The sequence below is a fragment of the Pongo pygmaeus genome, chromosome 19 (assembly GCF_028885625.2).
Source record: "Pongo pygmaeus isolate AG05252 chromosome 19, NHGRI_mPonPyg2-v2.0_pri, whole genome shotgun sequence".
Classification (NCBI taxonomy): Eukaryota; Metazoa; Chordata; class Mammalia; order Primates; family Hominidae; genus Pongo; species Pongo pygmaeus.
The window spans coordinates 72,819,152-72,838,923 of record NC_072392.2 but is presented as its reverse complement, the minus strand read 5'-3'; the positions used below and the strand labels follow the sequence as shown (position 1 = coordinate 72,838,923).

General features: G+C 55.4%; 3 protein-coding genes across 17 annotated transcripts in view; 1 reads left to right on the top strand and 2 right to left on the bottom strand.

Moving 5' to 3' along the window:
- Nucleotides 1-149: 149 nt before the first annotated feature.
- GRB7 (growth factor receptor bound protein 7) lies at nucleotides 150-9,463 on the bottom strand. Of its 5 annotated transcripts, none has more exons than XM_054457293.1 (15): nucleotides 9,269-9,463; nucleotides 4,952-5,156; nucleotides 4,692-4,842; nucleotides 4,354-4,510; nucleotides 4,107-4,228; nucleotides 3,938-4,015; nucleotides 3,222-3,359; nucleotides 2,766-2,876; nucleotides 2,444-2,542; nucleotides 2,107-2,187; nucleotides 1,892-2,008; nucleotides 1,642-1,702; nucleotides 1,430-1,517; nucleotides 1,230-1,323; nucleotides 150-684 (listed from the first exon to the last, which is right to left on the bottom strand). In XM_054457293.1, the coding sequence occupies exons 2-15, from the start codon at nucleotides 5,104-5,106 to the stop codon at nucleotides 538-540; spliced, it is 1,599 nt and encodes a 532-aa protein (XP_054313268.1). In that variant the 5' UTR covers nucleotides 5,107-5,156; nucleotides 9,269-9,463; the 3' UTR covers nucleotides 150-537. The 5 variants fall into 5 exon arrangements, with proteins under 5 accessions (XP_054313268.1, XP_054313267.1, XP_063511449.1 ...); XM_054457292.2 differs by lacking the exon at nucleotides 9,269-9,463 and adding an exon at nucleotides 9,011-9,226; XM_063655379.1 differs by lacking the exon at nucleotides 9,269-9,463 and adding an exon at nucleotides 5,835-7,252.
- Nucleotides 9,464-16,707: 7,244 nt separating this feature from the next.
- MIEN1 (migration and invasion enhancer 1) lies at nucleotides 16,708-18,875 on the top strand. 2 transcript variants are annotated; one of them, XM_054457291.2, is made up of 4 exons: nucleotides 16,708-16,968; nucleotides 17,084-17,181; nucleotides 17,619-17,695; nucleotides 17,782-18,229. In XM_054457291.2, the coding sequence occupies exons 1-4, from the start codon at nucleotides 16,880-16,882 to the stop codon at nucleotides 17,863-17,865; spliced, it is 348 nt and encodes a 115-aa protein (XP_054313266.1). In that variant the 5' UTR covers nucleotides 16,708-16,879; the 3' UTR covers nucleotides 17,866-18,229. The 2 variants fall into 2 exon arrangements, with proteins under 2 accessions (XP_054313266.1, XP_063512244.1); XM_063656174.1 differs by lacking the exon at nucleotides 17,782-18,229 and adding an exon at nucleotides 18,540-18,875 and having other exon boundaries at nucleotides 16,821-16,968.
- Nucleotides 18,727-19,772, bottom strand: part of ERBB2 (erb-b2 receptor tyrosine kinase 2) — a 42,378-nt gene continuing 41,332 nt past the window's right edge. For all 10 annotated transcript variants that reach the window (XM_063656167.1, XM_054457281.2, XM_063656166.1 and 7 more), the window contains one exon: nucleotides 18,727-19,695. In XM_063656167.1, the coding sequence (XP_063512237.1) occupies nucleotides 19,340-19,695 (356 nt within the window). In that variant the 3' untranslated portion in view covers nucleotides 18,727-19,339. The remainder of the gene's footprint in view (nucleotides 19,696-19,772) is intronic.

Below are 19,772 nucleotides of genomic sequence, written 5' to 3'. Positions count from 1 at the left end.
TGCCCAGGCTGGTCTCAAACTCCTGGACTCAAGCGATTTTCCCACCTTGGCCTCCCAAAGTGCTGGGATTACAGGCGTGAGCCACCACGTCCAGCTCTGGTTCCCTTCTTGATTCAGCCAGCCAGGCCTTGCCAGACAGAACTCATAGGTATATCAAAAAATAATCTTTATTGTCACTAGTATAAAACAGAGCAGATCAACTGGTCTCTCAGTCTGTACAAAGTGTGGGGTGTGAAACCGCCTGGGCTGCCCCCACTTCTCCCATAATGCCCTGCCCTAGAGCAGCACCTCCGGAGCTAGGAGAAGGAGAGGGGGCCACCCTAGGCCTTCCCTTGAGGAGAGGGGTCAGGAGTGGACTGGAGTGGGGGCTGTTTTCTATATGAGGGAGGCAAAGAAGCAGAGGAGAAAACTGGAGTGGCGGAACCCTCCCGCTCCTCATCCCGTCCCCCGCTGCCGCGCCCCAGAGGCCACTGGATGGGTGGAGGGGCGGCGGGCAGCCTGAAGGCGGGCTGAGGCATGAGCCAGTCCATGGCCTGGTCAGAGGGCCACCCGCGTGCAGCAATGGCGCAGCAAGCACGGCAGGATGCCACGGTTCAGCTGGTGGAACTCCACGAGCTGCAGCAGGTCAGTGAAGCGGGTCTGGCCATCATCCATGCTGAAGTACAGGCGGCCCTCCTCCTCGCTCTGGGGTACAGGAGAAGGGGTGGAAGTTCAGGGAGGGGCCCGAGGCTTGGGAAGCTCCCTCCTGGGCCAGGGCCCCACCCATCTCCTTTTATTCTTTTCTTTTTTCTTTTTCTTTTCTTTTTTTTGAGACAGTTTTCTCACTGTGTCATCCAGGCTGGAGTGTGGTGGTGCCACCATGGCTCACTGCAGCCTTGACCCTCTGGGCTCAAGCAATGCTCCCACCTCAGCCTCCTAAGTAGCTGGGACTACAGGTGTGCACCACCATGCCGGGCTCATTTTTAAATTATTTGTGGAGATGGGGGTCTCCCTGTGTTGCCCAGGCTGGTCTCGAACTCCTGGGCTCAAACCATTCTCCCACTTTGGCCGTCCATCCCAAGTGCTGGGATTACAGGTGTGAGCCACCGTACTCAGCCTCCCACTTCTTGTGCAGGGAAAAGGGAGATGCACTGGGGGCCAGGGAGCCTCTGGAGGGGCCTGGTGAGGAGGACAGGTTGCTGGGAGTCCTGTGTCTCATTGCAGGACTCCGGGGATGCAGGGAAGCTCACCGGCAGGATGAGATAATGCTTCACTTTCTGCAGGTGGCACAAAGAGAGGACAAAGCCCTGGGGGTTCCGCTGACTCTCCCGGACCAGGAACAGGCTGCCAGAAGACAGGAGGTGGGGCAGCATTACCCAAGGACCCATGGCTGCCACCTGGACCCCGGTCTCTCTTATCCCTGGGTCTGTTGCCCGGCCCTGCCCCTTACCCGTCTACCAAGCCCTGCTGTCCAATAAGCCGCTGGCTCTCCTCACGGGAAATGCGCCCGTGGAACCAGAGTTGGGTGCGGTGGATGGCTGCGGTGGGGAAGGACATGGGCGGTCACTTTGGGGAGGGGACCCCTATACCATCTACTCCCCGCTGGGAATGCAAAGAGAAGTCGAGGCAGCCCCCGCCCCAGGACTCGGGGCCGTCACCCACCTGCACTGAGGCTGGTGCCGGAGGCCGGCGTGGGCAGGCTGAGGCGGTGGTTTGTCTTCTTCTGCGGAGCAGTGGGAGATACGGGAGAGTCGGGGCGTGCTTGGGGGCATTACCCAGTACCTCAGGAAGGTAGAGCACTTCTTCCCAGCCGGGGGCCTCCCCCCACCCCCTCTTCCTCCCTCCTATTTCAGGGATCCCACCCAGAGAGTGGGTCCCCAGCACAAACACACCCACAGGCAGCAGGCCTCACCCTCCAGGCCTGGGCCTCCTCCAGGGCCACACTCAGAGCCTCCCGGGGGTTCTCGATGACACGCCCAGCATGGCCAGAGAAGTCCATGGCCACCAGGGTATTATCTGAGACACTTCTCTGGAGATGGAAGGAGAGGGGAGAGGTCAGAACAGGGCCCAGGTACCCGTAAGACAGGGCCTGCGTGCCCACCCTCCCATCCCCTTGTGCACACTCACCAAGGGTGGGGAGCCCAAACAAGATGGATGCAGATGGCGAGACTGTGCCTGCTGGTAATTCTTGTACAGCTGCACCCCGTACTGGGGGTGGGGAGAGAAAGAGTTTGAGGTCGAGAGGTCCTGGGGGCATGGCTGTGACCCCCCCCTCAGACCAGGACTTGCCCAGACCAGGGCTGTGTTTCTGCCTTTGATGGGCGCTTCCTATAACTTCAGGCTTGGACTGGGGGTTATCAGAGAGCAAGGCTGTGATGCCCTCCTCATCCCTGCGACTTCCTGAGGGCAGAGCTGGGGATCCCTCTGGCCAGGCCAGCCCCCCATGCCACTCCCAGGGTCTCACCTTGAAGAGGCGGAAGGCAGCCAGCCAGCAGGTGCGGCTCTGCTCGTCTTCACTGCAGAAGATCCGAAGCCCCTTATGGCCATTTCGAAGCTTGTTGGGCTGCAGAGAGAGGAAATTGACTGGTCCCGTATCTGCCTTTAGGACTACACATCTGTCCCTGCTCCACAGAGTAGAGCAGAATCCAGGGAGTTTCCAGCAGGCTAGGGTGCAGGGAGAGGAGTCTAGGCATCTGAATTGGGGCTCAGAAGCCCCGGACAGGATCCAGGGGCCTGAGCAGTTCCTGCTTCCCCAGGCCAGGGGCCAGGCCTGGCCAGGTCTTCACCTTGACACAGAAACCGAAGTCGGTGGGCATCCCGTAGAGCTTGCGGCCCTGCGTCACCATGTACACGTTGGACTCGTTCACATCTGCCACGTACTGCAGGTGCCTCGGATCCTAAGCAGCACGAGTGAGCAGGACTTGGTACAGGTGGACCCCGCCCACTATTACCTCCCCCCACAAGCCAGGTGGGGAGATTTCAGGACCAGCGAGGGGCAGGGGAGTGCCCAGGGTCACACAGCAAATAGAAGTAGAGCCAGGACTTAAACTAAGGTCATCTTTTCTCCTGCTACCTCCCTGGGCAGGTGAGCTAGGCAAGGATGTAGGGAGAGATGGTAAACTGGAGGTGGCTGGCCTGGGGGGCCCAGGGGGAGAAGGGCTCAGGGGTTCCAGCAGAGAAGGGGCAACTTCTAAAAGGACCAGGGACTGGAGGGGCTGGGGCTGGCACCCTCAAGACCTCACCTTAGAGGTGCCCTTGGTGGAGTAATAGAGGCCAGATCGGCGCAAGAAGCAGAAAAAGCGTTTCCAAAGCTTCCGTCCTGAACCCCGCAGTTGCAGAAAGCCCTGGATCTCAGGAAAGCTGCCAGCATTCAGGAAGTTCTGAGCCAGAGGAGAGCAGAGGAGAGTGAGAGGTCTGACCTCCTCCCTTCCCCTCTACCACCAGGATGTTTTTCTTTATCTTTTTCTTTTTGAGACAGGGTCTCATGCTAGTGCGGTGGCACGATCGCAGCTCACTGCAACCTCGACCTCCCGAGCTCAAGTGATCCTCCCACCTCAGCCTCCCAAGCACCTGGGACCACAGGCTCATGCCACCATTCCTGGCCATTTTTTTTTTTTTCTGGAGAGACGAGGTCTCATGTTGCCCAGGCTGGTCTCAAACTTCTAGGCTTAAGTAATCCTCCCACCTCAGCCTCCCAAAGTGTTGGGATTACAGGCATGAGCCACCGTGCCCAGCCCACCCTCAGGTTTTTACAAGGAAATACCCCACATGCATTTCTCGCCCCCATTTAACAGAAGAAACTGATGCTCAGGCAGGGAAAGTGATTGTCCCCAGTCACACAGGACTGTGATTTGGCTCTTTCTACCACATAGAGAGGAGGCACAGGACTTAAGGGCAGAGAAGCACTGGCCAGTGCTGGGGAGTTGCGAATATGCAGTGAAATGGGGGGTCCCCCCACCTGGATGAGGTCTTCATGGGATATACCAGTGTGTGCATCGAGACAGCTGGAGACCATTTTTTCTGGGAACAGGGAGTGCTGTGGGTAGACAAGTGTCAGGGTTCAGGGCTCCAGCATCCAGGTTGAGGATCAGGGCATCCCAGCGCCCAGACAGCCCTCATGCACTCACTGGGGAGCTCTTGAACAGTTCGTACTTGGCGAAGTTTTTCCGGAAGACGAAGCGGCTATCTCCGCCCACGGGCCAGGCAGCCTGCACTTCCACCACGGACTCGTGGTCCTCCAAACCCCGCTCTGGGGTCAAGGGCAAAAAGCAGGGGTTATTGGAGACCAACCAGATCCCCTGGATGAGCCACATGCCGAGTCCAAGATGCAAGGCATCATCTCCCGGCCCGGGTGGTTCCATGCACCTGACTTACCCAGTGCTAGGTGGGGGTGGCACTCCACCAGCCCCCAGGTCTCGTCGCTCAAGGCGTGAGCTCGCTGCACCAGCATTTCACACACGTGGCGAGCTGTGGCACCTGCCGCCACCTCCACAGACCTGCAGGCCCCATCTTCACTGTACACCTTTACTACCTGTGCCCCAGGAATTGCACACGACTTGAGGGGAGGCAAAGGGTGATTCCATCCCTTTCCGCACCTGCTAGACCCTCAGGGACTCCTAACCAAGATCCCCCGCCTCCATGGAAGCGGCTGTGTATCTCCCACAGAACCAGAACCCCTGCATCCCTCCCTTCCCTTCTGAGGGACAACTCACATGGGGGCGGCTGGCATCGCGGGGGAGCAGCCCCCTTGCACTGGAGGGGCCCCCGAGAATGGGGCTCTGTGAGGGAGGACTGCAGAGCTCAGGGAAGGGGTTGGGGATAGAGGGGAGGGAGGTGGCACGCCGCTCCTCCTCTCGAAGTTTCCTGTGGCAAGAAGTAAAAGGGAGAGAGGTGTGGGGAAGGGAGCAGCTGCCTGCAAGCCTCTGTGTATTATCCAGCACTGACCTCCCCCAAGCCCCACGCCCCATCGTACCTGCCGGTGGTTGGGATGAGGAGAGGCTGGGACCTCTTTACCTCCTCAGGCAGAGGGGTATCAGGGGGCCGGGGAGTCCCAGGAGGGGTCCCGGGGGCTGGGCAAAGGTCTTCCGGAGAGCTGCCAAGATGAGGTGGAGACAGATCCAGCTCCATGGCGTCTGAGCGAGAGAGGGCCTTAATGGAACCAGTTGTGTGCCCTTGTCCTGGGGAGAGGGGATGAGAAAATTCAGACCTCCCCACCTCACACGGCTGTTAGGGTGCCCCTCGGAGTTTACCTAGCACCTCACTGCTCTAACTGGAGTTTCCCTGAAACCCTTGGGGAAGGATAGAATAAGCCTCATTTTACAAAAGGGGACACCGAGTCTCTGAGAAGGAAGCATTCTTGCCCTCAGTCACAGGTGAGCCAGGAGTAGAACCTGTGTTTAGACTCCAAGTCCAGTGCTCTTTCTGTTTTTTTCTTTTTTTTTTTTTTTTTTTTTGCAGCGGCGTCATCTCCGCTCACTGCAACCTCCACCTCCTGGGTTCAAGCGATTCTCATGTCTTAACCTCCCGAGTAACTGGGATTACAGGTGCATGCCACCACACCCAGCTAATTTTTGTATTTTTAGTAGAGATAGGGTTTCACCATGTTGGCCAGGCTGGTCTCGAACTCCTGATCCGCCCGCCTTGGCCTCCCAAAGTGCTGGGATTACAGGCGTGAGCCACCACGCCCGGCTCCAGTGCTCTTTCTTTAGCACAAAGTTGCTCACAGGAAGAGCTGAGGGTCCACCCACCACAAGCCTGGTGGTCACAACAGATTTCATGACCCACAGACTCTCAGGCTCAGCCCTCAGGGTCAGGGCAAAGGCCCACTCCTTTGCCTCCACGCGTGGGGCACTCACTGCGCTGGGCTGTGCCCCGGGTTTTTCCAGCACTTTGTTGCCAGATCCAGTTGCCAGAGCCTGTTCATACTTGGCGAAGTTTGGCCTGCCCAAGTGATGAGTGATGCAGAGGGGAGAAGGAGGTGGGGAAGGATGGGAGCCAGAAAGGCGGGAGAGCCAGCTCCACTGCAGTGCAACGGGGAGAGCAGGGCCTGGGGTGGGGGTCCTGACCCCAGCAGCCCCCAAAACTTGCGTACTCTCCCCAGGCCATCCTCCTGCCCAACTCTTTCCTGAAGCCCCAGTGCTAGAGCCACCTCCTCTGAGAAGCGTTCCTGGCTTTCCACATTCTCACTGAACGCCTCCCTCTCAGCACTGTGAGGGGGCCGCATCATCCATTACTGTGCACCTGTCCTATCCACCCATTTGTCCGAGGGCACCTGGTACCCCCAGACAAGGCCAATCTCATCCATGTCTTATCACTTATAGGGGCTGCACAGACACTCAAGACAAGTAAAGACAGGACAGTGGGCAAAGACGAGCACTAGAGGTGGAGGTGGGGCTGGCTCCTCCTCCGTAGGAACCCAGCAGACCCCTTTGGCCGGGCTGAGACCCGGGAGAACCTGCAATCCCAGCCCCCAGCCTGTTCTCCAAACACTGGGCCAGTACTATGAGGCCACCTGGGGCACCTGGGATTGACCCCTCAGGAGGGAGCAGGCACCTGACCCTTCAGTGAGGGCATCAGGGGATCTGGGGGACAGGTGAGTCAGGGCAGGCGGGACAACACTGCCTAGGGCTCTCCATTCAACCTTGACTCATCCACACAACTTCCTGGCTTAGGAGAAACAAAAACAGCCCTGCCTCTACCCTCCCCCCAACTCCCCAACCCACTGGTAGCCAGAGCGGAATGGGGGAGGCACGGGGCTGGGAACAGGATGGGGGAGGAGGATGTGGGGCCTGAGGCTCCTCTGACATCACCTCCTCCTCCCCACCCTCGGCCTAGCTCCAGGCCAGGTGGGACCTGCGATCTGCTCTCACCCCCAGTCCCAAACCACCACCTCGCCAGGGAGTCCCTCACCTGGGAAGGAGAGAGGCAATGCCCGGCCTGGATTCAGAGGCCCATTTGGAGAGAAGCCAGCATCCCAGCGGTGCCCCTCCCCACCCAAAGCATCGCTCAGAGCCCCTGCCCTGTGTGGATGAAGTTCCTCCTGACACATTCTCCTGGGTGTCCCGGCCAGAGGGGTACCACAGGAGCAGGAGTGGAAAGGGAAAACACTCAAGAAGACGGACAGGATGAGAGGCCAGGGAGGGGGCTCAGGGTCCTGCCAGGAGGGGCAAGACACACCCACCACCCGCTAGCAAAAGACACCAGCACCTCAATACCAGAACACAATCCCCCACTCCCACCCCAGTCTAACCTCCAAACAGCCCCGGTCTCCAAACAGCCCTAGTGACTTCATTCCAGGCTGCAGGGGGCCACGCCTGTCTCAAACTCAAAGACCAACAGTGGGGTGGGGAGAGGAGCAGAGAATTTGGGAGGGCAGTGCTTGGAAGGGGTTAGAAGTGGATTCGAATCACATTAGAGCCTGGCCTCAGAGATCAGAGAGGGCCAGCCCAAGGCTGGGGTTTGCCTTCAGAGCCCCCCAACCGTGCCCTTCAGCCCCTTCTAAGGCTGGAGGCGGGTGGAATCGTCAAGACCAATGGGGTGAGCAGGGAGGAAGAAGGGGTCCTGGGTGTGGGCCTGGCAGCTTAGAGATCTGGAGTTTTCAAACTGAGGCCCCGGGAAGGCTTCGGTTGGAAACACCGACCCCCAAAATCAGTTTGTCCCCTCAACGAGGTAACTCCCGCAGTGGCTTCCCAGCTGCCTCCTCCCGCAGTGGCTCCAGCCCCACCCGCGTTCCTGTCCTCCCAACCTCCTTGTTTACTTCCTGAATCACGCTCCACCTGGCTGGCCCTAAGGGCGGGTGGCGGGGCCGGGTGTTCAGAGCCAACAGAAAACAACTCTGCTTCCCAGAGCAGGGGGAAGGGCTTGCGGGACTGAGGCCTGGGCCAGGGGCCTGGATGTGGCGGGAGAGCCCCCGTCCGCCCAGTACTCCACGCCCCGCCCCCACGGGAGAGGCTTATAACCTTTTAGGGTGCAGGGCCCAGGTGAGAAGGTGAGAAACCCCTGGATGACTCCTAGTATAAGGGAGGACCCAGAACTCTGAGGCCCCGCCCACTCTCTCACTGAGGAAAAATACCCAATGGGAGAAGGCGGGGCAGCTCTTTTAAAGTTTAATTCGGGAAGAATGCTAGAGTGTCTATGCGGTTAATCATTACAGGCTGCCCGCCTCCATGAGGTCCCCCCACCACGCATACAGCAGGATATCAGGAGAGGGGAGAGCAGAGTCCAAGACCGGCGGACCAAAAGAGGGCATTCCTGGGGGGCAGTGCGGCTAGTGTGTGGGGGGGGGGCGTTCCACCTTGCCGGCAGGTGCATTCTCTGTCCTCAATCTGCCAGGGAGACCCAGGCCGGGAACCTGGGTCTCTCCCAGCCTCATCAAGCAGAAGAAACCATCTGCTACCCCCCACCCCACTCTCCCCAGGCCCCACCGCACTGCGGAGCCCCTCATACACCCTTCCAGCCTTCCTGCCCATTTCATGCTGAAGCCGGGAGGACCCCGGCTCACTCGGCCTCCACTTCCCCATCGGAGGGCCGGAGGCGGTGCTGCTGAGAAGGGCATACAATCTGGAGAGATGGAGCCTCGACAATTTAGAGGATCCCTCTCCTTCACTGCCCTCCAAAGTGGAGGGGGCCCTCCCCACATCTCCCCGCAGCCCGCGGAGACGTCTGTCTTAGAGACTTGGGGAAACCCAAACTGGGGTAACCTGGGCGAGCCAGGGAGTGAGGGCGGCTCTCCCCGGGTGTGCGGGGAGGGGCTAGTTTCAGCGGGAAAGCCAAGTCGGAGGAGAGAATCAGGTCTTCCTTCTCATTCTTAGCTGCTGGCTGGCTGCAGGGAGGTGTACAGGGAGGGAACGAGGAGGGCTGGAAACCAGGATGGGGACAAAAAGAGGGCGGGTGGGGAGGAGGGGGTGGGGTGGGAGATGGAAAGAAAAGAGAAAAGTGGGAGGCCGAGCAACCCATCAGGAGACGCAGCCCTTTTGGCCTCCAGACCGGCCGTGCCTGCCCCCAAAGGATGAATGCCCGCTTGGGTTCTTACCTGAACCCCGAGCGTCAGGACACCCGGCTGGGACCACGTCTTCAGGGAGGGAGACGCCAGGCCCTTAACTACCTGTCCCCCTCCAGCCCCCGCCCCTGGCCTGACATCACCGAGCGGGGGAGGGGGAGAGCCAGGTGGCTCCAATCCGCCCACCTGGGCCGCCGCCAGTTCAGCCGGAGACGGGCACAGCCTGGGGCCCTGGTGCGGCTGGGGGTTGCCTGGCAGGCTGTCGTCTGAGACCGATCTCGGTCCCCTTACCTGGAGGAGCCCCAGCAGGAGTAGCAGGACACCCGTTCCGAAGTCTGGCTCCGTCTAGGAACCCCCAGATTCCTGGATTTTATTTCAGATCCACTCCCGCTCCTCTACAGGTGGTAGGAGGGTGTCCCGACTTCGGACAGAGAAGTCAGGGGCGTGGGGAGCCCTGTGTGTCCAGATTCCAGGCCCAAGGAAACTAAAATTATCTTGGGCAGATGGGGGCGGGTCCAGGGGAGGTGCCTGGGAGGAGGAAACCTGGGAGGAGGGCGGAGACTCCCTGACACTACGCCAACTGGGATTGTTTTTGCTCTTCCTAGCCTGGCAGCAGGTGCCAAGGGAGGATGCAGGTGCCTGGGGAGAGGCAGGGAAGACAGCCGAACAGACAGCACCAAGAGCTAAGATCAAGAGTCCCGACCACCTGGGAGGGATGGGGGAGGGTCTGGGGGCTGCAAGGTAAGGGGAACCACCCCGTCCACTCTTTCCCAACACCCTCCCCGAACCTGGTCTGTTCGTTGGCCAAGCCTGGGGGCCTGTCTGCAGCTCTGGATCCCACCCCATGGGGCAAAGAGCACCCTGCCAAAGAGGCACGCCAGCCAGGGGGTTGTCCAGCAACATGACCTGCCCCTCGATCTGCAGTCACCCATACCGTGGTGGCTGCGCCTTGGCCCCTCAGAGGTACCCAGGGTAAGCCCCCCTTCCCCCGCCCCCCACCTTCTGAGCAAAGTCCAGAGTCTTGGCTTCCCCTTTAAAATCGAGGGGGTTAGGCGGGGTGGCACAGTGGGAGGAGCCATGGTGACCTGGAGAAAGCTCTGGCCTGGGCCCCTGGGGATTCCTCTTAGAGGGATCACTTTATTTTATTTTTTTTGAGCCAGAGTCCCGCTCTGTCACCCAGGCTGGAGTGTAGTAGTGCCATCTTGGCTCACTGCAAACTCCGCCTCCCGGGTTCAAGCGATTCTCCTGCCTCAGCCTCCGGAGTAGCTGGGATTACAGGCGCCTGCCACCACACCCAGCTAATTTTTGTATTTTTGGTAAAGATGGGGTTTCTCCATGTTAACCAAGTTGGTCTCGAACTCCTGACCTCAGATGATCTGCCTACCTCGGCCTCCCAAAGTGTTAGGATTACAGGCATAAGCCACCACGCCCGGCCTGAGGGATCACTTTAGTTCTCTCAGGGATCACTTTAGCTCTCTCGTTCAGAGCTGGGCCAACACAGGGTACTTGGCAGAGGGGTTAGGAGGTGGAGATCAAAGGCTGTGGCCACCACCCAGCTTGATGTGGGTGACAGGAAAACAAACAATCCTTAGGGTGATAAGAGGTCCACCCTCGAAGGGGCACAAACGAGTGGCTCCTGCCTCAATTTTCTCCAGAGTTTTCCTAGGAAAACCGGTATGGGTGGGCCCAGCAAAGAAGTGGGGGAAGAGGCAAGGTCTCTTGGGTGTTGGAGCAGCTTGTGCAAAAGCAGAGTAGACAATTCACTCATTCATTTATTCAACTATCTGTTCAGTACCTACCATATGCCAGCCCCCATGTTTGGTGCTGGGGATACAGGCGTAAACAACAAAAACAGACCCCGCCCCATCCTCACACAGCCAATCAGGAAGATTGATGTTAATCAAAGAATCACACAAACAAGGAATGACAGGAGACAACTATGCTGGGAAAATGACTCACATAGGGAGTCAGGAAAGACTTCTCTGTGGAGGTGACAGCTGAGCAGAGGAGAAGCTGGCTGACATGGGAAGGGGGTTGGAATCGGTGGATGGGAAATGGGGAAGGAGGCCACTTTCCCCGGTGACCAATGCCAGAGCTCTGGGCAGGAGGGGATGCAGCATGCGGAGACAGAGAGTGGGGTTGGAGGAGAAGGGAGGAAGCAGAGGCCACGTGGGTGAACCTGGACAGGTGTGGAAGGTGTGGAGAGAGGAAGCTGTGCTTCTGCAAATGTGGCCTCTAGACCTCCCTAACCTTGTGTGGAAAATAGATTCTTGGGCTCCTCTCCAGCAACTGAATCTCAGTCTCTAGGGCTAAGACCCAGGAAGGTGTGGTATTAACAAGCCCTCCGGTGGCTGTTCTGCAAGCCAGGTTTGAGAGCCATCCATCCTGTTTGTCCAGATGGGCGGGAATAGCGGTCAAAGACCAGACCCTGCAAGTTGTATTTAGACTTAAGTGGAAGCACAGAGGAGAGGGCACATTTACATTTTGGAAAGATCATCCTGGATGTTGAAGGATGGGATGGAAACAAAGCCACAGTCAGAGGGCGGAGTGCTGTAGGAATCAACTTATATGGCTTTCTGGAGTGGGTGGAACTGTGTGAACAAAAATCAGGTCTGGGGTTGGGGAGGAGGGAGAGGGGTCCACAGTAGGGGGCACAGGGACTTGTGGGAGGTGATGGGACCATACTGTATCTTGGTTTTGGGGTTGGATGCACAACTGTGTGTGTTTCTTAGGACTCATAGAAAGGTACACTCAAGGCTGGGCACGGTGGTTCACCCCTGTAATCCCAGGACTTTGGGAGGCTGAGGCGGGTGGATCACGAGGTCAGGAGTTCAAAACCAGCCTGACCAACATGGCAAAACCCCGTCTCTACTAAAAATACAAAATTAGCTGGGCGTGGTGGCGTGCGCCTGTAACCTCAGCTACTCAGGAGGCTGAGACAGGAGAATCTCTTGAACCCACAAGACAGAGGTTTCAGTGTGCTGAGTTCGAGCCATTGCACTCCAGCCTGGGAGACAAGAGCGAGACTCCATCTCAAGAAAAGAAAAAAAAAAAAAAGAAAGGTACACGCAACAGGATGAATTTTACTGTGAATAAGTTGTATCTGAATTTAAAAACAACAACAACAATAAGGCCAGGTATGGTGGCTAACACCTGTAATCTCAGCACTTTGAGAGGCCGAGGCGGGTGGATGATGAGGTCAGGAGTTCGAGACCAGCCTGGCCAACATGGTGAAACCCCGCCTCTGCTAAAAATGCAAAAATTAGCTGGGCATGGTGGTGTGCACCTGTAATTCCAGCTACACAGGAGGCTGAGGCAGGAGAATTGCTTGAACCCAGGAGGCAGGGGTTGCAGTGAGCTGAGATCGTGCCACTGCACTCCAGCCAGGGTGACAAAGCAAGACTCGGTCTCAGGGGAAAAATAATAATAATAATAATAAATAAGAATGTGTTTCTAGGTCAATGGAACAGAATCCAGAGTCCAAGTAGAAACCCTTACATTTCTGGTCAATTGATTTTACAAGGTGCCAAGACAATTTGATGGAGGAAAGGATAGGCTTTTCAATAAATGGTGCTGTGATCAATTGAATAGCCACATGCCAAAAGGTGAATTTAGATCTTTTGCTCACAGGATGCATAAGGAAAAAAAAACTTGAAATAGATCAGATACCTGAATGTAAGAGCTAAAACCATAAAACTTCTAGAAGAAACCATGGGAGATAGTCTTCATGACCTTGGGTTAGGCAGAGAACTTAAATATAACAGCAAAAAGACAACAGACGAGAGAAAAAAATTGATGTTAGACTTTTCCAAAATTTAAAATTTTTGCACTTCAAAAGCCACCATTAAGAAGAGGCCAGGAGGCCGGGCGCAGTGGCTCACACCTGTAATCCCAGCACTTTGGGAGGCCGAGGCAGATGGGTCACCTGAGGTCGGGAGTTCAAGACCAGCCTGGCCAACATGGAGAAACCCCATCTCTACTAAAAAAAAAAAAAAAAAAAAAAAAAAAATTAGTCAGACATGGTGGCGCATGCCTATAATCCCAGCTGCTCGGGAGTCCGAGGCAGGAGAATCGCTTAAACCCAGGAGGCGGAGGTTGCGGTGAGCCAAGATGGTGCCATTGCACTCCAGCCTGGGCAAGAAGAGCAAAACTCCATATCAAAAAAAAAAAAAAAGAAGAAGAGGTCAGGCATGGTGGCTCATACCTGTAATCCCAGCACTTTGGGAGGCCGAGGCAGGTGAATCGCTTGAGCCCAAGAGTTTGAGACCAGCCTAGGCAATTGGCAAGACCTCATCTCTACAAAAAATATAAAATTTATCCAGGCATGGTGGTGCGGGCCTATAGTCCTGGCTACTTGGTGGGGCTGAGGTGTGACAATCACTTGAGCCTGAGAAGTTGAGGCTGCAGTGAGCTGTGATTGTGCTACTGTGCTCCAGTCTGGGTGACAGAGCAAGACACTGTCTCAAAAAAAAAGAAAGAAAAAATGAAGCCAGGTGAAGTGGCTCATTCCTGTGATCCTAGCACTTTGGGAGGCTGAGGTAGCCAGATCACTTGAGGCCAGAGTTCCAGACCAGCCTGGCCAACATAGCGAAAACAGCCTGGCCATTGCTACTGAAAACACAAAAAATTATCTGGGCTATGGTGGTGCACGCCTGTAATCCCAGCTGCTTGGTAGGCTGAGGCACAAGAATCTCTTGAACCCAGGAAGTGAAGGTTGCAGTGAGCCAAGATTGTGCCACTGCACTCCAGCCTGGGTGACACAGTGAGACCCTGTCTCAAAAAAAGAAAGAAAAAAAAAAAAAGAAAAAAAACTAGCTAAAGACTGGGAGAAAATAGTTGCAAATCATATACAACTATATATGGTTGTATATATGGTTGTATATATTTTGGTTGGTATCCAAAATATATAAAGAACTTTTACAAATCAGTAATAAAGAGACAAATAAAAATGGGCAAAAGACTTGAATAGATGTTTCTTCAAATAATATGTATATGAATGACTAATACCTACATGAAAAGATACACAACATAGTCATTAGATAAATGAGAATTAAAACCACAATTATATAGCATGTCATGTCCACTAGGATAGTTATAATCAAAGAGACAGAAAACAAGTATTGGTGAGGATATGGAGAGATGAATCCTCATATATTGCTGGTGGGAAAACTTTGAAAAACAGTCTGGCCATTTCTTAAAAAGCTAAACGCTAGCCTGGGCAAAATGGCAAAACCTTGTCTCTACAAAAAATACAAAAAAAATTAGCTGGGCATGGTAGTGCGTGTCTGTCGTCCCAGCTATTCAGGAGGCTGAGGCAAGAGGATAGCTTGAGTTTAGCAGGTCGAGGCTGCAGTGAGCAGAGTGTTTGCACTGCTGCATTCCAGCGTGGGCAACAGAGCGAGACCCTGTCTCAAAAAAAAAGTTAATCATAAACTTAACACAGGACCCAGCAGTTCTACCCTTAGGAATCTACCCAAGAGAAATGAAAACACACACCTATACAAAGACACCTAAACATTTGTAGCAGCATTATTCAAAATAGACAAAAAAAACTGGAACCCTAAGTATCCACCAACTGGCGAATTAAGAAACAAAATGTGGCAGAACCACACAGTGGAATACGATTCAGCAATGAAAAGGAACAAGCTACTCTAGACGCTACAGCATGAATGCATCTCAAAAAACATATTGAATGAAAGAACCAGAAGCAAAAGACCACATAGTGTATTATTCTGTTTATATGAAACATCCAGAAAAGGCAAAGTTAGAGACAGAAAGCAGATCAGTGGTTGCACTGGACTGGAATTGGGAGCTGGATTGACCAGAAACAGGTAGGAAGGACTTATCAGGTTGATGGAAACATTCTGTAACTGGATTGTAGTGATGGTTAGGCAACAAATCACTGCATTTTCTTTCTTTTCTTTTTTCTTTTTTTTTTTTTGGGAACACAGTCTCACTCTGTCACCCAGGCTGGAGTGCAGTGGTGAGATCTCAGCTCACTGCAACCTCCACCTCCCAGGTTCAAGCGATTCTCCTGCCTCAGCCTCTCGAGTAGCTGGTGTGCCACCACACCCAGCTAATTTTTGTATGTTTAGTAGAGACAGGGTTTTGCCGAGTTGGCCAGGCTGGTCTTGAACTCCTGGCCTCAAGTGATCCGCCCACCTTGGCCTCCCAAAACGCTGGGATTACAGGTGTGAGCCATCATGACCTGCCTGGTTTAAAAAAAAAAAGAGCCCGGGTGCAGTGGTTCACGCCTGTAATCCCAGCACTTTGGGAGGCCAAGATGGGCAGATCACAACGTCAGGAGTTCGAGACCAACCTGGCCAACATGGTGAAACCCCATCTGTACTAAAAATAGAAAAATTAGCTGGCTTGGTGGTGGGCACCTGTAATCCCAGCTGCTCAGGAGGCTGAGACAGGAGACTCACTTGAGGCCGGAAGGCAGAGGCTGCAGTCAGCCGAGATTGCGCCATTGCACTCCAGCCTGGGCAACAGAGCAAGACTCTGTCTCAAAAATTAATAATAATAGTAATACAAAAGTTAGCTGGGCGTGGTGGCTGGCACCTGTAATCTCAGCTACTAGGGAGGCTGAGGCAGGAGAATCGCCTGAACCCAGGAGGTGGAGGTTGCAGTGAGCCGAGATCGCGCCATTGCACTCAAGCTTGGGTGACAGAGTGAGACTCCATCTCAAATAAATAAATAAATAAATAGCCTAAAGGGACACTAGAGTGGGTGGCGTGTTAGGATACCATAGTGGTACTGTAGGCAGGGAAAAGGCAGCGAGGACTTGAGCAGACTCCATTTCCAGAGCTGCAAAATGGGAATAATGACGCCAGCCCCACAGCGAGAGGATGGATAAGGGATGCGCAGAAACTATTGGGGGCACAGAGCCTGAAGAGCATCTACTGTTCTCCAGTGCAGGCAAGAAGCAGTTGCAAAAGACCGGAAAAAGCAGTTTAGAGCTTTGGGATCAGAAACACTTGTGTATGTAACTACAGGGCAGTTCCAAATGCCATCAGCGCCCGGCATGGTGGCTCACGCCTGTAATCCCAGCACTTTGGGAGGCCAAGGTGGGCGGATCATTTGAGGTCAGGAGTTCGAGACCAGCCTGGCGAACATGGTGAAACCCTGTCTCTACTAAAACAAACAAACAAACAAAAAACTGGGCCAGGCGCGGTGGCTCATGCCTGTAATTCCAGCACGTTAGGAGGCCGAGGCTGGTGGATCACCTCAGGTCAAGAGTTCGAGACCAGCCTGACCAACATGGTGAAACCCTGTCTCCACTAAGAATACAAAATTAGCCGGGTGCGGTGGCACGCGCCTGTAGTCCCAGCTACTCGGGAAGCTGAGGCAGAAGAATTGCTTGAACCCGGGAGGCGAAGGTTGCAATGAACCGAGATCGCGCCATTGCACTCCAGCCTGGGCAACAAGAGCGAAACTCCGTCTCAAAAAAAAAAAAAAAAAAAAGCCATCGGCATGTTAGCAAGAAAATGTCAACTATTTCATGCATCAGCCACACCCACCCCATCCCCAGGATGCTTGCCCCACCACTTTCTCTTTCTTTTGTAAACTGAAAAGCGCTTTGCAGTCTAAGATAGTCCATTAGAGTAAATGAAGCCATGAAGTCCAGCGGACACCGGGAGTGGGGAGTGGGGAGTGGGGAAGCCCGGCACTCCGGGAGACCGGGCCAGGGAAGGAGGGTCTGGACCGGTCCTCCCAGCGCCTGCCCGGGGAGCGAGCTCCGGAGCTGCCCTACGAGGTCAAAACGTAGCAGTGGCGGAGGCCTGCAGGGGGCGCCCGGACACCACCCTCGGCCCCGCCCCGCTCCAGAGGCCCCGCCCCGTCACGTGCCCGCGGCTCGCGTCACACCCGGAAGCAGGGGCACGAGTGGAGCCGGCCGCGATGAGCGGGGAGCCGGGGCAGACGTTCGTAGCGCCCCCTCCCGAGGAGGTCGAGCCGGGCAGTGGGGTCCGCATCGTGGTGGAGTACTGGTGAGCGGCCCCGGCTGCGGGACCCCCACCCTGGTCCCGCGGGCCGGACGGAGGTGGGTCCACGGGAGGCCCCACCCCCGAATACCCAGCCCAGCCCCATCTCTTGACTCTCCAGTGAACCCTGCGGCTTCGAGGCGACCTACCTGGAGCTGGCCAGTGCTGTGAAGGAGCAATATCCGGGCATCGAGATCGAGTCGCGCCTGGGGGGCACAGGTGAGGCTCGCGGAACACCTGCTGAGTCAGTCTGTGCTCTAAATCCCAGCTCTCCCGCTTTCTAGTTCTGACATTGGCTGCTTTATGTAAAGTGCCCGCAGTGCCTGGCACATGGTAAAATGTCCGGCCAACATGAGTTCCCTTCCTTAGGTCGGGGGGGGTCACAGAGGCCTGTGGGGAAAAACCTATTAGACTGCAAATCGTGTAGGGTTGGAGGGGAGGGAGTCCTTTATTGAGTGTTGCGAGGGGCACACAGGCCAGGCCTCCCTCAGGTTCCCTGGAGTTGACCCAGGGTTGGGGAATGGCTTAAGGAGATACAAATGGGTCTCCAGTGGGATTGATGGGGGACTTGAAGGCGGAGGACCCCTTTGGAGGAACTCCTGACTTCTGCCTATGTTCTCAGTGTACCATTTATTTATCTGCTGATTTCTTACCAGGTGCCTTTGAGATAGAGATAAATGGACAGCTGGTGTTCTCCAAGCTGGAGAATGGGGGCTTTCCCTATGAGAAAGATGTGAGTATTTGCAGCGTTGAGAGGACCTCTTGGTCACCCTAACCCAACAGTGCATTATCCTGTCATTCCACGTCTCTGTCCTCTAGCTCATTGAGGCCATCCGAAGAGCCAGTAATGGAGAACCCCTAGAAAAGATCACCAACAGCCGTCCTCCCTGCGTCATCCTGTGACTGCACAGGACTCTGGGTTCCTGCTCTGTTCTGGGGTCCAAACCTTGGTCTCCCTTTGGTCCTGCTGGGAGCTTCCCCTGTCTCTTTGACCTACTTAGCTCCTTAGCAAAGAGACCCTGGCCTCCACTTTGCCCCTTTGGGTACAAGGAAGGAATAGAAGATTCCGTGGCCTTGGGGGCAGGAGAGACACTCTCCATGGACACTTCCCCAGCCACCTCATACCCCCTTCCCAGGATAAGTGCCCACGAAAGCCCAGTCCACTCCTCACCTCAGTAATACCTGTTTGATGCACAGATTTTATTTATTCTCCCCTAACCCAGGGCAGTGTCAGCTATTGGCAGTAAAGTGGCACTACAAACACTAATGCTAACTAGTGTGTGTTTTTATATGTCCAGTCTGGGAATGTGGGGGGCACAGAAGTCCGGCCAGCCCAGCCTTTGTACCGCCAGGGTGGCTGTGCTGGCTGGGTGGGCTTTCTGGACAGTTACTCCTCAGGTCAGTGAGCTCCTCTGGCATAGCCAAGGCAAGGAAAATTAGTCCCACAGTAGACCCTGCCTCGTCTTTCCCCCACCCTGCCTGCCACTCTCCTCACCCACAAGGAGGAAATAACCCCATTCTGGTGAGTGGCCTTAGGAATTAGTTCGTTCTAAATAAGAATGATCTGGTCGTCAAAGGGCTCTCAGATCTGAATCCAGCTTCCCGATCCCCGCCAACCCTGAAGCTGGAGAACTGGATGTCTGGCTCCTCATCCAAGCTTTCTGAAGATTCCCAGCCACTCCCTCCAGGAAAAGAGGAGTTGAGTGTAAGGTGAGCAGGAAGGGATGGCGCAGAGCCACCCCCAGACATAGGCCGGTGCCTAGCTGTTTTCCAAAATATATTTGCAAATGGACAAAGTGGGTGTGGAGAAGGACCCCCCACACCTGCCTCCCCATACAACACCCATTCTCCCCCTGGGTCTTTATTTCATCTTTAAAAAAACAAAACAAAAAAAGTAAAAACTAAACAGAAAAGCACTCTGTACAAGGCCTGGATACTGACACCATTGCTGCTCCTTCCTCATAGGGGGCAGTACTAGGTCTCAGGGACAGTCTCTGAATGGGTCGCTCTTGTTCTTAGACACTCCCTTAGGGCCGCTTCCCTTCTCAGGCCAGCTTCCCTAAGGCTTTCAGTACCCAGGATCTGGAAGGAAAGGGCCAAGCTGGGCTGTGGCATCCACTGGACCCTAGAGTCTCATTGGGCAGGGCCCCAGAATCCACCAGGACTCCCAGTGCTGTTCCTCTTCCAATGAGGCTGGACCCCTTCCAGCCATCTGGGAACTCAAGCAGGAAGGAAGGTTCCTTAGGACAGGTTCCTGGCATGGCAGGTTCCCCCGGAAGTGGTCGGAGGGCCCTCCCGCCTCTTGATGCCAGCAGAAGTCAGGCCTTCCCTGCTCCCTGAGGACACATCAGGGCTTCTGTGGACTTAGCCTTCTGGTTCACACTGGCACGTCCAGACCCAGGTACTCTGGGTTTTCTGCCGTAGGTGTCCCTTTGAAGGTGCTGGGTGGAGCCCCCCGCTCTGATGGGTCCTGGTCCCAGTAATAGAGGTTGTCGAAGGCTGGGCTGAAGGCAGGAGGAGGGTGGGGCTGAGGGGCAGCTCCTCCCCGGGGTGCCAAGTACTCGGGGTTCTCCACGGCACCCCCAAAGGCAAAAACGTCTTTGACAACCCCATTCTTCCCTGGGGAGAGAGTCTTAGGCCTTTCCAGAGTGGCACCAGCAGGTCGGGCAGGAGGCAGAGGGCCCTCTCGGGGCGAAGGGGGCTGTGGCCGAACATCTGGCTGGTTCACATATTCTGAAAGGCCAAGAGAAGATGACCCGTTAGGGGAAGGAACCCCGGTGTCTCTGCCACTCCCTCTGCCCCCACAGTGG

Excerpts from the sequence above, each read along its gene's own strand:
- GRB7 (XM_054457293.1), bottom strand. The coding sequence starts at position 5,106 with ATGGAGCTGGATCTGTCTCCACCTCATCTTGGCAGCTCTCCGGAAGAC. Across the intron at positions 4,511-4,691 it reads GCGATGCCAGCCGCCCCCAT|GTAGTAAAGGTGTACAGTGA; the intron begins GTGAGTTGTCCC and ends CCTGGGGCACAG. Across the intron at positions 1,324-1,429 it reads CAGCAGGGCTTGGTAGACGG|CCTGTTCCTGGTCCGGGAGA; the intron begins GTAAGGGGCAGG and ends GTCTTCTGGCAG.
- MIEN1 (XM_054457291.2), top strand. The coding sequence starts at position 16,880 with ATGAGCGGGGAGCCGGGGCAGACGTTCGTAGCGCCCCCTCCCGAGGAG. Across the intron at positions 17,182-17,618 it reads GTCGCGCCTGGGGGGCACAG|GTGCCTTTGAGATAGAGATA; the intron begins GTGAGGCTCGCG and ends ATTTCTTACCAG. Across the intron at positions 17,696-17,781 it reads GCTTTCCCTATGAGAAAGAT|CTCATTGAGGCCATCCGAAG; the intron begins GTGAGTATTTGC and ends TCTGTCCTCTAG.